This window comes from Kogia breviceps, chromosome 15, assembly GCF_026419965.1.
Source record: "Kogia breviceps isolate mKogBre1 chromosome 15, mKogBre1 haplotype 1, whole genome shotgun sequence".
Lineage (NCBI taxonomy): Eukaryota > Metazoa > Chordata > Mammalia > Artiodactyla > Physeteridae > Kogia > Kogia breviceps.
In genome coordinates, this window is record NC_081324.1 from 48,209,038 (window position 1) to 48,224,469 (window position 15,432).

The 15,432-nt window shown below is 43.2% G+C and overlaps 1 protein-coding gene across 4 annotated transcripts in view; it reads left to right on the forward strand.

Moving 5' to 3' along the window:
- The window catches only part of KCTD1 (potassium channel tetramerization domain containing 1), a 178,521-nt gene that overhangs the window by 135,679 nt on the left and 27,410 nt on the right, over positions 1-15,432 (forward strand). For all 4 annotated transcript variants that reach the window (XM_067014859.1, XM_067014858.1, XM_059039394.2 and 1 more), the window contains exon 2: positions 2,172-2,350. In XM_067014859.1, the coding sequence (XP_066870960.1) occupies positions 2,172-2,350 (179 nt within the window). The remainder of the gene's footprint in view (positions 1-2,171; positions 2,351-15,432) is intronic.

The window sequence follows — 15,432 nt, forward strand, 5'->3', positions numbered from 1 at the left end:
CTGAGAAATCAGGAATCCTTCAACCGATCAGTTATGCTTTTACTTTTTCCTCCTTCTCCGTAGACCTCACAGAGTTAGAGCTGTGCTGAGTGAGGTCGCAGTCTCACTACAGTATTAACCCTGCAAAACTGTTCATTTTCGCCCAAGCACCCAGAGGCAGGATATAGAACGTGTCCAAGTAAAAAACTATTACAGATGATGCAGTAATGTGATGGACTGAATTGTAACCGAGACGGGGAGGTGTGTGGTGTGTGTGTGTGTGTGTGTGTGTGTGTGTGTGTGTGTGTGTGTGTGTGTGTGTATCTTTAGCCAAGAAATCATTTTCTAAAAGGAAGTCAGGTAGTACGTAGCTCTTAAAAGTCGAGTTTATATGATTGTATTTTCAAAGGAAAAATGCATTTTCTGACACCCAAATTTTAAAATGCTACTTTGAATATTTCCCAGCCTTAACTGTTTTATATTTCCTACCAACTGTGTCCTTGTTTTTTAGGTTTTTTTCCCCTCTCCAGTACCTCTTTCACTTTTCTCTCTGTGTTACAAACATCCCTTGTGTTTTTTAATATCTATTTTGCATTGTTAAAAATATACAGGAATGTATAAAGAATAACACAGTGAACATCCACGAACCCACCACCCAATTTAAGAAATAAAACATTAGCTGTTTTTTCTATGACTGTTCCTGAGCTCTGTTTAATTCAGCCTGGAGCAAAGCACCACACAGATGGTCAACATTTTGTGTAAAGGCCCAATCACCACCCTGTTCACAGTAGATGCGGACTTTCAGAAAGCACGTGCGTTCCCAGTCTTGCCCGGACATGTGGTTAATGCTAACTAGTCTAACAGTTGTGCCCCAGGTAACTCCTAAAGCTGTTTCGGATCATAAAATCGAGGATGTTTTGCAAATTTATATTTCATCATGCTGGGCTTTATGCACAAAAACTAGATGACTTCCCATTTGTAATCTCCATCAAAGGCATTTCTCAAAATCCCTTTATTATGCCTTATCACTGGCACTACCACACATTGTTTGCATGTTTGCAGACAATCTCTGGCTAAATTATAAATCAGCGAGTATCCTTGTGGCGTTCGCCTCACAGAATTCAGACATAAGTGCTATTTTAGCTTATTCCTCAATCGTAGATTCTAAGTATTTGACCCCCTTCGTTGAGTGCCAGAGACCTGACTTGACTTGTCTGTGGTTTGGGCTCAAACTTAAAAGCAATCAACCATGTCTGAATAGTGTTTGAAATATTTATATTGTATCCATGGGAAGGATGTCATATTTTATTTTCCCAAGAGTACGGTTTCTTTAGCACGCTCTCGCTGCTGTCACGTGATGCTCCGTTTACTCCCGTGGTACCTTTGCCTGTTGGGCAGCGCATTGTACACGGACATCTGCCTCAGCCCAACCTTGGGAACTTGATCTCTTCCAGGAGCCCAGCATGCAGAAGAGCGGCTTGCTCTTGGCTCCCAAGCACATACTTAATCACTGGAGGGGACATTCTTTTCAAAGTGTCCCCAGCTCCATAGTCTTATAGGGAGAGAAGCAGGAACCAGATGGGTAGAGTGTGGGTTGATTTTTTTTTTTTTTTTTCATCTGTTGACTGATGAACTTCTGGTGCCTATTTGCAAGGTTGCTTTGAGTATGTGAGCTGGTGGCTAGACCAGTCATGTCCTCTTTTTCCTGATTTGGAAGATAGAAATTGAAGAAAACATTCTGCAGAACCCAAGTGCCGAAGGTCTGAACTTGTCCCGAGCCCACAGCAATAAGGACGTATTCCAAGAGAAGGATAAAGCATATGTATTTTATTTAGGGTGGACTGTTTTAAGTGTTATCTTTTCATTTGGAATGAATAGTAGTTCTCCACATGCCATTAACCAGTTGTTAAATGTGAGAATTCATTAGTAAAATAAGCCATCACAGTGTGTGGGATGATGTGAAATGAACATTAGCTCAGCTCCTTGATTCTGAGCATGGGAAGTTTTCCTTTTCTTTACAGACTTGGGGGGCTTTTTGATATTCATTACAACAAAGACGAGAGCTTGCTGATCTTCCAGATTTTATTGCCAAACGAATATCAGCACTAGTCACTGGCTTTTTCTGTAGGATGTATGGGTTTCCTTTCTCTCCACAAAAGAAGACATGTCTAAACTTGCTTATCTCTCTATAGGACAGTCGGCCCAATATGTCAAGACCTCTGATCACTAGATCTCCTGCATCTCCACTGAACAACCAAGGCATTCCTACTCCAGCACAACTCACAAAATCCAACGCACCCGTCCACATCGACGTGGGCGGCCACATGTACACCAGCAGCCTGGCCACCCTCACCAAATACCCCGAATCAAGGTAATCCGAAAAGCCGTTAAAGTCACGCTCCAGAGTGCATGTGTTTGATGATCTAACTGTTTTTCCTTTGACCGGCTTAGCAGTGCAGCCTCACCAGGGCCGAGGTAGGACATGAAAGCATCATGTGGGCCACCTGTTATGGAGGCAGCTCTGGGACATGACCGTAAATCTCCTACGAGTCAGGGTTTGATCCAGAGCTTAGCCGAGTACGTGTGAAAGTGTCACTGAGAATGGAGTTCTGTGATATTTCATTCCTGTGAGAGCTTCACATTTCTCAGCGTAGTAAACAAAGGATGATGATTTCTACCCCTGACCTTTCTTCTGTCCTCTTCTTCTAAAACACACTTTCTTATCAAGACTTAGAATTTTATAGTTGGCCCAACTTGTGAACTGGAGAAAAAAAAAAAAAATGAGAGACTCTTATCAGTAGGGCAGTATATTTAGAACAGTTGGCAGAAGTCCAGAAAGATAGCCTTGTTTGAAAAAAAAAATGAAGGGCAGTGGAAGTTATGAACGCTCAAGGCAGATAAGCAAATAGGAACAGGGTATGAAGGGGGAGAGTGGCTTATAAATGGGCGTGTACACCACACTGATGAGAACTCCCCTCCCGCGCCCCACTCACCCATTTCTTTTTCAAAAATTTTATTTATTTATTTGGTTGGGCTGGGTCTTAGCTGTGGCAGGTGGGTTCCTTAGTTGCGGCATATGAACTCTTAGTGGCAGCATGCATGTGGCATCTAGTTCCCTGACCAGGGATTGAACCCGGGCCCCCTGCACTGGGAACGTGGAGTCTTAACCGCTACACCACCAGGGAAGTCCTGCCACCTAGCTGTTTCTAAAGGAGTTTCCAAGGAAACAATTTACTTTGCACCCCAGGACACCCCTCCTGGCTCCACCTAGATGTGGGGGCTGAGGCAGATCCTATTAGGGAATTTATCTTCGGGCCACTCGGCTGGTGGGTAGAGGAAGAGACATGAGCTCACGTGGGCTGATGTCAGGAGAAAGGGTGTTTCTCTGCTTGTTTCTGCTCAAATGGAATGGAAACACAGCACTTGGGCTTCAGAAAAGCACTCATTGCATCTCTGAGAACCTCCTACAGTATGACAGGTATCAAGTAACTTGCAGCCTAAGAAGAGAGCACTGACATACAAATCACTGTCATAATTGCACAGAGACTGCTTTTTTGGTTTTTGTTAGTCACTTCACTATCTTATATTTTATGAAGGAATGTGAAGGTTGAGAAAAGATGAAATATTTTTCCCTGTCAATTTCCAGATTTAATTTCTACAATAGACATGAAATGATTTTTAAAAAGTAGATGTTATAAATTCAGTTACCCAAAACACCTGTACATTGGGAATTCCCTGGCATTCCAATGGTTAGGGCTCCATGCTTCCACTGCAGGGGCCATGGGTTCTATCCCTGGTCAGGGAACTAAGATCCTGCAAGCTGTGCAGCATGGCCAAAAAAATAAAAAATTTTTTAAAACTGTATATTTTAAAATGAAATGATCATATCAGTCAATTGTTAGTATTACTGAGTCTCCACCCTCCCTAAATGCATTGTTATTGGATGCTACCAAATTGTTACATGATGGTTATATTTCTTAAGAGTATCATTATATAAGGAGGTTCTTTTTTTAAAAAAAAAATCTATTTCCATTCCTTCTAACCTTCTAATACCAACATCGACAATAGAAAATCACGGTGCCTCTTCAGATGAACACTTAATTCTAGGGGACAAGTCAGCAAACAAACATGAGTCAAAAAGCAAGTTTGATGATAGCAGAATGCACTGGTCTGATCTGGTGGCCTTTTGCTTCGGTCTGATTATTAATTAGACTGTGATACAGGAGGGAAGTTAGTCATTACACTGTTTGCATGTGACGTAATGGTAGGTTTTCTTGTGCTCATTGCAGCTGGGTGGGTCTCTTCCCTCCGACTAAGGCCCACCAGGGTTTTGGCTTTTGTGAAGCTCACTCGTGTCACTTGGAGTATTGGCAGTGGTATAAGATAGACAGTGAGGGACTCTGTATATTCAGTTCCTCTCTCAAATCATTTGCCATTTCAATCGTTTCGATGCTTGGCAGTATTAAAGACCTCTTTGGAGAGCCTTCCTCAGGCCAACTTTCCATGGGTATTTCTAAGAGTTCCCTTTTTGTCCCTTATTATGACGTGCGTCACGTTTCATGGATCTCAGTATGGATTCAGCACTCTCAGTATCTGTACTGTCTCATATGGGAACCACTAGCCACATGCAGTTTTGAGCACTTGATGTGTGGCTGGTCCAAACTGAAATGTCCTTTAAGTGTAAAATATACACTGGATTCTAAGGACTTAGTGCCCCCCAAATGTGAAATATCTCAAAAATTTTATATCGATTTCATGTTGGAGTGACACTATGATAATATATTGAGTTGTTTAAATAATAATAGAGTTAAGTAAAATTAATTTCACCTGTTTCTTTTTACTCTTTTAATGTGGCTACCAGAAAACACAAAATTACAGACGTGTCTTGCTCTTTGTTGCTGTCACACAGCACTGAACTATATATATGCACCGATTAAAAAAAAAATCTCATTAAACCTTCCCCTCCCCAAACCTGATACTTACATGCATCATAAATTGAATTTCTCTTTCACCGACTTAATTAGAAAAGATTAAATTGTTCATCTTTCTTTCTCGATCTTTCTCTATGCTTCGCTGTCACCTCTATGCTCCCAGTGTCCTGGGAGCAACATCAAAAATAATATGTGGTTCATTAGTCCCAGGTTTGAATGCCGATGTTCCCATTTAATAGTTGTTTGGCCATGGATAGGTCCAAGTTCTAAGTGCCTGTCTTCTGTCTTGTAAAATAGACACAAATACGTCTTCTTCCAAGGTTATTGGGAGGATTAAATGTGATTATGGAAAGCACGACATGGCCCTGTGCCCAACACATTGTATTGCCTTTATACTTAATCTTCTGCCAAACCTAGCAATTGTTTCTTTTCAAACTGCCTTCCAAATTCCAAATATATCCCATTTCTTCATTTCCTAGACCACAGAAACAGCCTCACTTCTGGATACTTGCCTGGATTCGTAAAGGCTCAAGGGTCTCCTTGCCTGCACCTTCTGGTCCTTAATCTTTAATGTCCCCAACTGTCTTGGAACTGCTGAGCTATTCCAAGATCATCTTTTTTGTTAGGAGATATTTTTAAGCCTATGTCCAAACTTTTGGAAACAAGCCCTACAAGTAATTTATGTTTCTGTTGCTTACACCTAAAGCAGATGACACTGGCTGGAAAACAATGCTGTGGATGTTGAATGGACCACTGGGTGTTGCTTTGCTTCCTCTTGGATTTGGGAGGGGGCTGGGGGGTGGTGCTTGGAAAGAAATTAAATGTTCATTTCAAAGCGGCAGTCAGTTTAATGGGACCCGTCCACAACTTTTAGTAGTCAGAGATATAGGGAAGAAATAGTTCTTCATGCTTTTTCCGCAGATGTCAGATGCTCCTTCCAACTTTTGGGAAAATCTCTCACATGTATCAACCTTTGGGGGATAAATTGTAGGACATTAGGTTGCCTCTGACCATAGAATTACAAATAATTCCAAGTTGAGTTCTCTAGATTCTGGGTGTCTTGAACATGTCTCACCCTACCGGACCACATTCCCTGCCCCCTCTCCCTCTTAGAGGACCCTGATTCCTCTTTCACCCACACTTTCCTTGGTATAGCCCAGAGGGGGAAAGGGCCTTTTCCTCGGTTTTCTTTTCTAGGATTTCAGGGGGAGAGACTTATAGTGTTAAAGTACTAAGTTGTTTGTAACAAGTGATCCTAAAAGATGTAGTGTCCTTTTATAATTTCAAAGGTCCTGCAAAGGGCCTTTACTCCATTTTGAAATATTGTGGGTGATTTTTTTCTATTTCTTGTCCTCTGGGCTAAAGACTACCTTTAGAACATTGTCCCCAGAAAGTGGTACATTGGACCACACAAATAAACATTAGAAGCAACTGCAAAGCATCAAAAGGCCATGAAAGGCCATGCCCCAGACCAGTGAAACGAGAATCTCTGTGATTTTCCTGAGATCCTGATTTTAATCATATGGCTTTGTATGGTCCCTCCAAGTGAACATAGGCCTCTTACTTAATGAATCTCCCATGCTATATAATAATGGCCATTCCACCAAAGAAAATACATTTTGATCTTCATTTCTTTAATTAGCAAGGTTACCTGGTTCCACTGTGTACCCACATGCCCTATTTTTTTTTTTTTTTTTTGGCTTGTAAACCCTGAGTACGGATTCAATATGCAAGTTGACTTTTATATTTTACAACAAGGTTAATTACTTATGTTGTTATTCATTTCCATTATTGGGTGGTTTTATTTTTTATTTATTTTTTTATAAATTTATTTATTTCATTTATTTTTTTGGCTGCGTTGGGCGTTCGTTGCTGCGTGCGGGCTTTCTCTAGTTGTGGCGAGCGGGGGCTACTCTTTGTTGCGGTGCGCGGGCTTCTCATTGCGGTGGCTTCTCTTGCTGTGGAGCATGGACTCTAGGCGAGCGGGCTTCGGTAGTTGCAGCACGCGGGCTCAGTAGTTGTGATGCATGGGCTTAGTTGCTCCACGGCATGTGGGATCTTCCCAAACCAGGGCTTGAACCCGTGTCCCCTGCCTTGGCAGGCAGATTCTTAACCACTGCGCCACCAGGGAAGCCTATTGAGTGGTTTTTACCTAACAGGACTGGACATAAAGGCTTCAAATTAACTGAAGTACTGCATACATCCGTGGTGTGGTCTGTCTTTACCAACATTTCGTGTGAGATGCAAAACAGTTCTTTGGCGGTGTTTACGAGACAGAGGCTGATCCACACCACCTCAGTGAAAAACACTGTTCCCTTTCAGGGGAGCCTACAAGTCTCCAATTCTGGTTGCTATTTTGAGTTGCAGTCACCAAGAAAAACACCCAGTTCAGATCTGTAATAATTTTACATCAAATAAGTGAAACCAATATATATATATATATATATATATTTTTTTTTTTTTTTGAAATAGATATACAAAGAAGATAGAACATATTTAACAATTTGTTACCCTGATTTCTTAGTTGTAAATATCTAGGCATATGGGAGGTGGACCTCACTTGGCCTCTTGCCCTGAGCCCCCCACATTTTAAGGACAGACCTGATTATATCTGACTCAGAAATACAAGGTACCCACTAACATCATTGGTAACAAAAAATCTAGGTATCTAATTTGTCATAATTAAGTAATATTGGTACCAAAGTACATGGTCTCTTTAAAATCTCCTACTGTTGACAGTGAAATATCTTCTTAGCCACACGTGTGTGTGTGATAGTAAAGAAACGTTCTATGCTTTAAAAGAAGACGTATAAGTCTGAGTTCAAAGTTAGGTCTGTTTCATCATTTACTGTCACCTCGAACAAAAACAATATTAAACAGCAGTTATATTGATGGTTATTCAGATGTGGATTCAGATGTGGACTTTTTAAAACCAAGAAGTGGGCAGATACTGCTGATTAACCACACCTATTGGGTGGCAGTGAGGCAGGAGTCTTAGCTAAAAGAGCTACTAACCTAGAGATGAAAGACACAATCTCCTGTTACAATCCCCTGAGCCATCCAATCTGCTTGCTTGACAGAGCTTTTGTATATTTTAAACCAAGTATATGAGTTAACTCCGACATAAGGAGATTATGCTGAATTGGTCTCTCCTAAATAGCAGCAGAGTTACTAAGCACACTGGCATATGTAGGTAATTGCAAAACTCAAAGAGACTCAGCTTTCAACGTTGCAGTCGACACCCATGGCCACCCAAGGGGTGTGTGTATCTGGAGCTTTAGGATGGCGATGCCAGGCATGTGTGCCTTGCCAGTAGAGATCTGGTTTTGGCAGGCTTCACCCCCGATGTGCTGGCCATTCCAGGGTGGTTACGTGGAGCTTCACTGAAGGAAAAGTGGGGCACTTGCAACGTGAAGGGGTTGGTCCGCACTCTCAGGACAGTTGAATTCTTATGTTTGGATTTCCGAGTAACTGCCGTGCACCAGTCCCGGGAGTCTTCTGTAATCCCGTGTCAGGGCTGGGGGTTCTGTGCTCTGACTTTGACTTCACAGGTCCAGCTCACGCTGTGGTCCCCAGACACACATGGTGTGTCCCACGCTGTCATCACACAGGCTCACGCTTCAGGATCTCAACAAAAATGCCCCCAAATTAATGCATCCTGTTTGTTTGCCAAACAGTTCCCTGAACTTTCTTTCAGAATGATTGCATGGCACTGAATACAAAGCTTTTTTTTTTTTTTTTTTTTTTTTGGTACGCGGGCCTCTCACTGTTGTGGCCTCTCCCATTGCGGAGCACAGGCTCCGGACGCGCAGGCTCAGCGGCCATGGCCCACGGGCCCAGCCGCTTCGCGGCATGTGGGATCTTCCCAGACCGGGGCACGAACCCGTGTCCCCTGCATCGGCAGGCGGATTCTCAACCACTGCGCCACCAGGGAAGCCCCTACAAAGCTTTTTATTATGACCTGCTCTTTAGATCAGCATGATTTATAATCAATATCTATCTCAAGTTTTTTTAAAAAAGCACAGAATAGGTTATTGGGGGTTTTTAGATGAGTGGACATCAACCTGGCATATATAGTCTCAGCACAAATGGAAAAAGAGAACGTATCCCTGCTGCTGGGAAAACACCTGTGGAAATGCATACAATGAGGACAGTCTAATGGTGAGCAGTTCTGACTGGTTGATCTTAAAAAAAAGAAAATTAGTTTACGGAGGGATTTAAAAGGAGGAAAAACCACTTGGCCGATGAAAAATGGAAAGTTTCTCCAGGATCCTAGGGACAAGTTTTCCTCTGCTCTGTTTCTTCTTTTCATCTTACAATAATGCTTTTCCAAAACTGCCCCTCACTTATATAGGCAAAGAGTAAATGAAACCAGCTTCAAAAGACTTTCTCTTTTTTTTTTTTTCAAAACGATGAAACTGGATTTTCTGTTTAGTGCTGAAGATCCAGCTTCAGTAACTTAGGCAGCACTGCTGGCAGATTCAGCAAACTTTCTTTGCCACTTGGGCGCAACATAGGCCGAGCTTTTAAAGTAATATAGCTCATCAAGTCTTATCTTAGACAATCATTCAAAGAAAAATGCAGCCATATTACAGGTACTGGCCTGTAGTTTTCCCTGTCATGTTCTTTTTTTCATTCTACAGATTTATTCTGTCTTCCTTGTCAACCATGTTGGCCAACAAATGTCCTTGCTCTCTTGTCGTTCGTTTCCTTGGGGGCAGGAGAGGACAGACAATAAACAAGTAAACAATCAATTAACAATATTTGAGTTGGTAGCAAGTAAAGTAGGAAGAAAAATAAAACAGGATGAATAGCCTTGGAATGTAGTTTGCTTCCTATGTTAACTCTAAAGATAATTTTATTCTATGGTTTGTGTCTTCAGGATACATCTTTATTAGTTCGTCTACATTTTCAAGACAAGATCTAGTTTACATTTTAGAGTCAATGTAGAAGCAGATTGTTGTTGCTTCAGTATCACAGGTCACACCATATCGATGATCAATGGCCTCTTCTGAGTTCTGTGATTCACCTCCTGTTATCTGATGTGTGACAAATACATATGTTCACCCTTCATCTCAGCAGGAGGGAAGTACAGGGTGAAGTCTACTGTCTGGGCTATGGGTGTGGAACAGCTCCAGGCCAGACCATCATCTTCAGATCACCTTGCTAGTTATATTAACCATGATTTTTTTTTAATATTAACTCAGTTCAAATGTCATTTCTTTTTATTTTATTTATTTATTTATTTATTTGGCTGCATTGGGTCTTCGTTGCTGCGAGCAGGGGCTACTCTTCGTTGTGGCGCGCGGGCTTCTCATTGCAGTGGCTTCTCTTGTTGTGAAGCATGGGCTCTAGGCCCACGGGCTTCAGTAGTTGCAGCACATGGGCTCGGTAGTTGTGACTCACGGGCTTAGTTGCTCCGCGGCATGTGGGATCTTCCCGGACCAGGGATCGAGCCAGTGTCCCCTGCATTGACAGGCGGATTCTTAGCCATTGCACCACCAGCAATATCCCAACCGTGATATTGTTTCTGGTACATTTTCTGTAATTTTGCAGTTGGTGGTGACTGAAGTTAGATTTGGTGTTGACCAAACTAGAGAGTTAACAGATGTTAAAATAAATGTAGGCAGAAAGCCCTTGGAGGTAAACAGTAACAAGGCCAGCGGATCCCTTAGCCTGATCCTTAGACCAGGAAGGTGAGGGCCGCCTTGTCCCCGCAGATGGTGCTGGTTGCCTTTCATGGCAGAGAAGTAACAGTGAGTGGGGCGTAACACTGGGTATTCAGCGTGAAACAACTCAGGACTGGACTGCAGGTCACAACTTCTCACTTGCCGAGAACTCAGCCTCAGCTTAGCTAGAAACCCTCTTCCTGAAAAGCTTTTTTACTTAGTTCTCATCCTTGTGTTCTTGGTACCTAGTATCGGGCCTGGCACAGGGGACAGTCACAAGTTTGCCTGATAGATGGAGTAATTACTGGGTAAGATACTGGACCCAGAGGCCAGATCCTCAAAACAATGAAGGTCAAATAATTGAATAAAGCTATTCAAAATCGAAAGTTCCGTTTAAAGCTGGGCTGGGTTCGTTACCTATATCATTCAGTGTGCCGCCATAAGCTTATAGGAGGGGCTGTTACTGACCCCACTCAGCAGATAAGAACACGCAGCTCTACAGGGCTCAGCAATGTGTTCAGTCTTATTCGGCAAATGGGGAAGAGCCAGGATTCCAACTCCCACTCTGACTCCAGGACCTTGGTTTTTAAATTCTTTTATAGCCATGCTTCTCAACCCTGGGGGCATGTTAGAATCAACTGGGATTCAAAAAACAACCTGGTCCTTCCCACAAAGATTCTGATTTCATTGGTCGGGACCTGGGCACGGGATTTGCTAACACTTCCCGTGTTCAGCTATGCAGTCCATCTTCCTACCTTCTGGAACTGTGTTCTAAAGGTGAGCTTTAGCCAAGGGGGCAGCTCATCTGCAGTATCTCAAGCTGTTTTATTCTCAGGGTGGCCTTCACCTAATTCTGGGTCAGCGCTGGGGCGTGTGTGAGCCCTGCCGCCCCCGTGGTGCCGGAGCTCCTGGCCTGGTCTCCTGCCGTGAGCACCCTTCTCCTGCCGCCCAGTGTCATGCGAGTGCAGTGCTATCCTTTTCTATGCGTGTCATGACTTTAAAAAGTCTGCAAAGCACCGCCTTAGACTGGGTAATGGGATAAATGACTCTTGTTCTTATTTGCCTGTGGGTTTCGGGAGGCTCTTCTGTTCATGCCCCCACGTCCAGTGCACACGGTCGTCCCAGAGCGAGGGACAAAGTTGGCCTTGGACCAGTGATCTTGCCACCTGCTGATGGCCACTGGGTTGACCTGTGAAGAGAAAATCATTAGCACAACATTCGGTGACCAGCTTTGGCCCCAGCACGCCGTGCCCACGGGAAGGAATGGTCTACCGGATGCCAGGATAGGTAGGGCTGCTAATCAGGTTAGGGGCTCCTAGGTCCACTGATGTGTTAGTCACCGCCTCTCCGCTGGCCTCCTCCCTTTCCTGTTGCTGCTGGAGCAGTGGACCCGAGTGCCCCGCGATGCAGCAAACTATCTCAGGTTCACACCACTGCACAAAGCACACGTGCCTGCACCAATCAGAAACATTGTTTTAAAAAAATTTAAAGTTTATTTCTAAAACATGCCCTGTAAGCTTACGCTTTAAGTTTTAAAACAAATAATAGATCTACCAGTAGTCTTCAGTGCTTTGACCTGTGCCTGGCAATGCTTGATAAATATTTGTCGAATGTTGAATGAGTTTTGCTCAGTTGAGTTGAATGAGTTTTGTTCTGACCTGGAGCAGCTCAGCCGTCACAGGGCTGCTGCAGTGTGAAGGTCAAACATTTTTGAATCATCAGGCGCTAACAGTGATGTCAGATCGTAAGGGCCAGCCTAGTCCAATCTGGGCAGCAAAGATTAACATCCTTTTTCCTTCAGGGCAGAGACCAGAAAGGCATTTTCTCAGCTAATTACGCTGAAGGGAAAAGGTAAGGAGAAGGGAATAAATCAGTCCAATCACAACCCAGAGACCAATGAGCCAGATTAACACACCTGCCTTCAGAATGTTTTTCTCCAACTGATAATCTCCTCCCTGAGCCCCTCGGATCATCCCCAGATGATTGAAAGAATGCAGATTCCTTGTCTCCGGCCGCCATCTGTATCCCAGGATATGAGGGAAATGAGCAGTTTTCATTGGCATCCAGGCAATCCACCTGCATCTCCGAGTTTGGGCCAGAGATCTGCAGAGAAGGGCAGTGAAACATCAGTGCACCCCCCTGCAGCATGGTGGGGACAGCGGTGGTGTGGCTAGAGACACAGTGTTAGAGCGAGGCTTTTCTTAGTGCTTCTGGCTTGATTCTCAGCACTTGGGACAATAATACAGACTGTGCTCATTTCGATCTGTCGTGATAAATGGTGTCACTGGGCAGCGCCAGCGTTGTTTATGCCCTGTGTTTGTTATCGTACTTTCATGTTTCCTGCCTCATCATACAAGAAATACTTTGATAAGAAACTATATGTTCTATTTACTTGTTTGAAAGAGTTAATTCATAGGTATTTCGTAGAAGATTCTGGTAATTTCGTACAAGGTTAATATGTGAAAAATATGCTGCACTTTACTGTGTTCTTGAGAACAGTTCCATTAGAAGGGCTTAACATTGACAATGTTATTTTCCACAACCCAGCTCACATATCTCCTATGACTTTGGTTCCTTAAATCCTGTAGTTTCTGTTGGTCACATAACTCTGACTCTGACTGAGTGCTTCGTTTGAGAGCTTTTTTACGGCAAATGAGAACCAACATCAATTTTAGGTGAATTTCCAAAAGACAAACCGCATTTTGGCTCTGTAGAGAGCTTTGTGGGCCGAATATCACACCCCAGAGCGTGTGTCTACCATATAGCTCTTAATTCCGTCTTCCCAGACCGCTATGGTCTACTCTGCTGAGAGATGAAATCTCTCCATATCTCTGTGTGCAGGATACAGCGAGCTGTCTATGCTGTGTGTATTCTTGCCTGGAATAAAACAATGCACAAGTTATTCTAAAGTTGGGGGAGTCTTTTATATGAAGCCAATGCAGAAAATAAACTTCCCCTCCCTTAATTTCTGAAGAGAAGCATTTATTCAAAACAAAATCACATGATGTTATAATTTGCATGTAAACTCTGAGGACTTAAAACAAAACTCTGAAAGTCACACTGAAGGATCCCTTATGGGTCCACTGAACACCCAGAGGCCGTCTGCTGAAACCTGAGCTGTGGTCTTAGAAGAGTCCGTTTCACTGCATCTGCCGTGTCTGGCAGTTTGTTCTATTATCAGTATATAAATAACCCATTAAAATGCCATTTCTTTTCATTAGAAATGCAGGATTTATTGACTCAAGTTGATGAATTATCAGTATTATGCTTCTGAATGACTACTCTCAAGGTGCCTGGAGATAGAAAGTAGCAACAATTTGTCTCCAAAATAGCAAGTTGAAGTGGGTGCATAATGCTTCACGTGTGGCTTCTAAATGTGCCAGGGTGGTCCTGGTGGGAGGATGAGGGACGTAAGAGGTGGTGAGGGACGAGAAGTCAGTTGTGCTCTTACAAGGCGTATACATTTCATGTGGTCATACTCCAAAGGCAGGCACCCAGAAGTTCCAACTGGGTGGCAATTCCATTTGCAAAAAAAAAAGTTAAAAAAAAAAACCCAAAACTTTCTTCAGTCCCACAATTATAACAGTTTTTTGCTGGACTGTCTGAATCTAATCAAGATGCAGTGTCAGTAGAAATGACACAGTCACTTGGATAATGGCTTCCTGCTGCCACATTAATGCCATGTGTCGGTTTGCTTAGTAATGACCTTGCTCTTTATCTTTTTTGGTGGTAATGATTATTTTTACTCCTGTGCAGCTTTTCTTATTGTGTCCCTCATATTCAGAAGATAAATTACAACTGTGCATAACAGCTAACCACCCCTTTCAAACAGTGGTGGACCTCACCAGGCTCAGAGGGCTTTGTAACCGAGATGTGAATCTGAACTCACCCAGACCTGTTCCCATGATTTGAGCTGAACGTGCTCCAGAACTCCCACCCAGCCTCATTACGGCTTGGCTAGGTGCCTGCCACCCCTCCAAAAATTGATTCTTTTATTTTTTATTTTTTTTAAAAAAACAGCTTAGAAGGTCCTGAGGGCTTCAGAGCTTACCTAAAAAATGAAAACCGGGCTTCCCTGGTGGCGCAGTGGTTGAGAGTCCGCCTGCCGATGCAGGGGACACGGGTTCATGCCCCGGTCCGGGAAGATCCCACATGCCGTGGAGCGGCTGGGCCCGTGAGCCATGGCCGCTGAGCCTGCGCGTCCGGAGCCTGTGCTCCGCAACGGGAGAGGCCACAGAAGCGAGAGGCGCGCGTACCGCAAAAAAAATATTTGCATGTAAACTCTGAAGAGTTTACCCTTCTAGTCTCAAAGCGGTGCAAAAGAGTTCATGTCAAAGAAAAAAAGAAGGATCTTTTAAGTGTATCCTGCTGATCTATAATCTTAGTGGTACTTAAGGTACTTCATCACAACATCACCATTTTGATGATACGTTACAGAAGGAACAAGGTGGCATGAAGGGTGGAAGTCAGAGAAAATTCTTGGACACGTTGAAATGGACTGGAATAAAGGTTATAACAGTGAAGCAAACCTGGGGAGCCACGATCAGTGTGAATGAAGCTCTGGTCTCCACTCTGGCAGACATCTGTGACGATCACAAAAACCCAACAGTGATGACAATTTGTATTTCCAAATACACGTCCTGACAGGCTCTTGAAGAACCCATTTGTAATCCTTTATGTAGACTGAAAAACTTCAAGAAAGTAGTTATTTGTAAAAGAAGATTTGGCTTTAGTGCACTTTCACTCAGGACTTGCAAATGAAAAGTTATGTAAACAAATAGGTGAAGCAAGTGGTTATCAAATGACTCCTGCAGTCTGTCCCGTTCTATATATGATCACAGAAAGAAGAAATG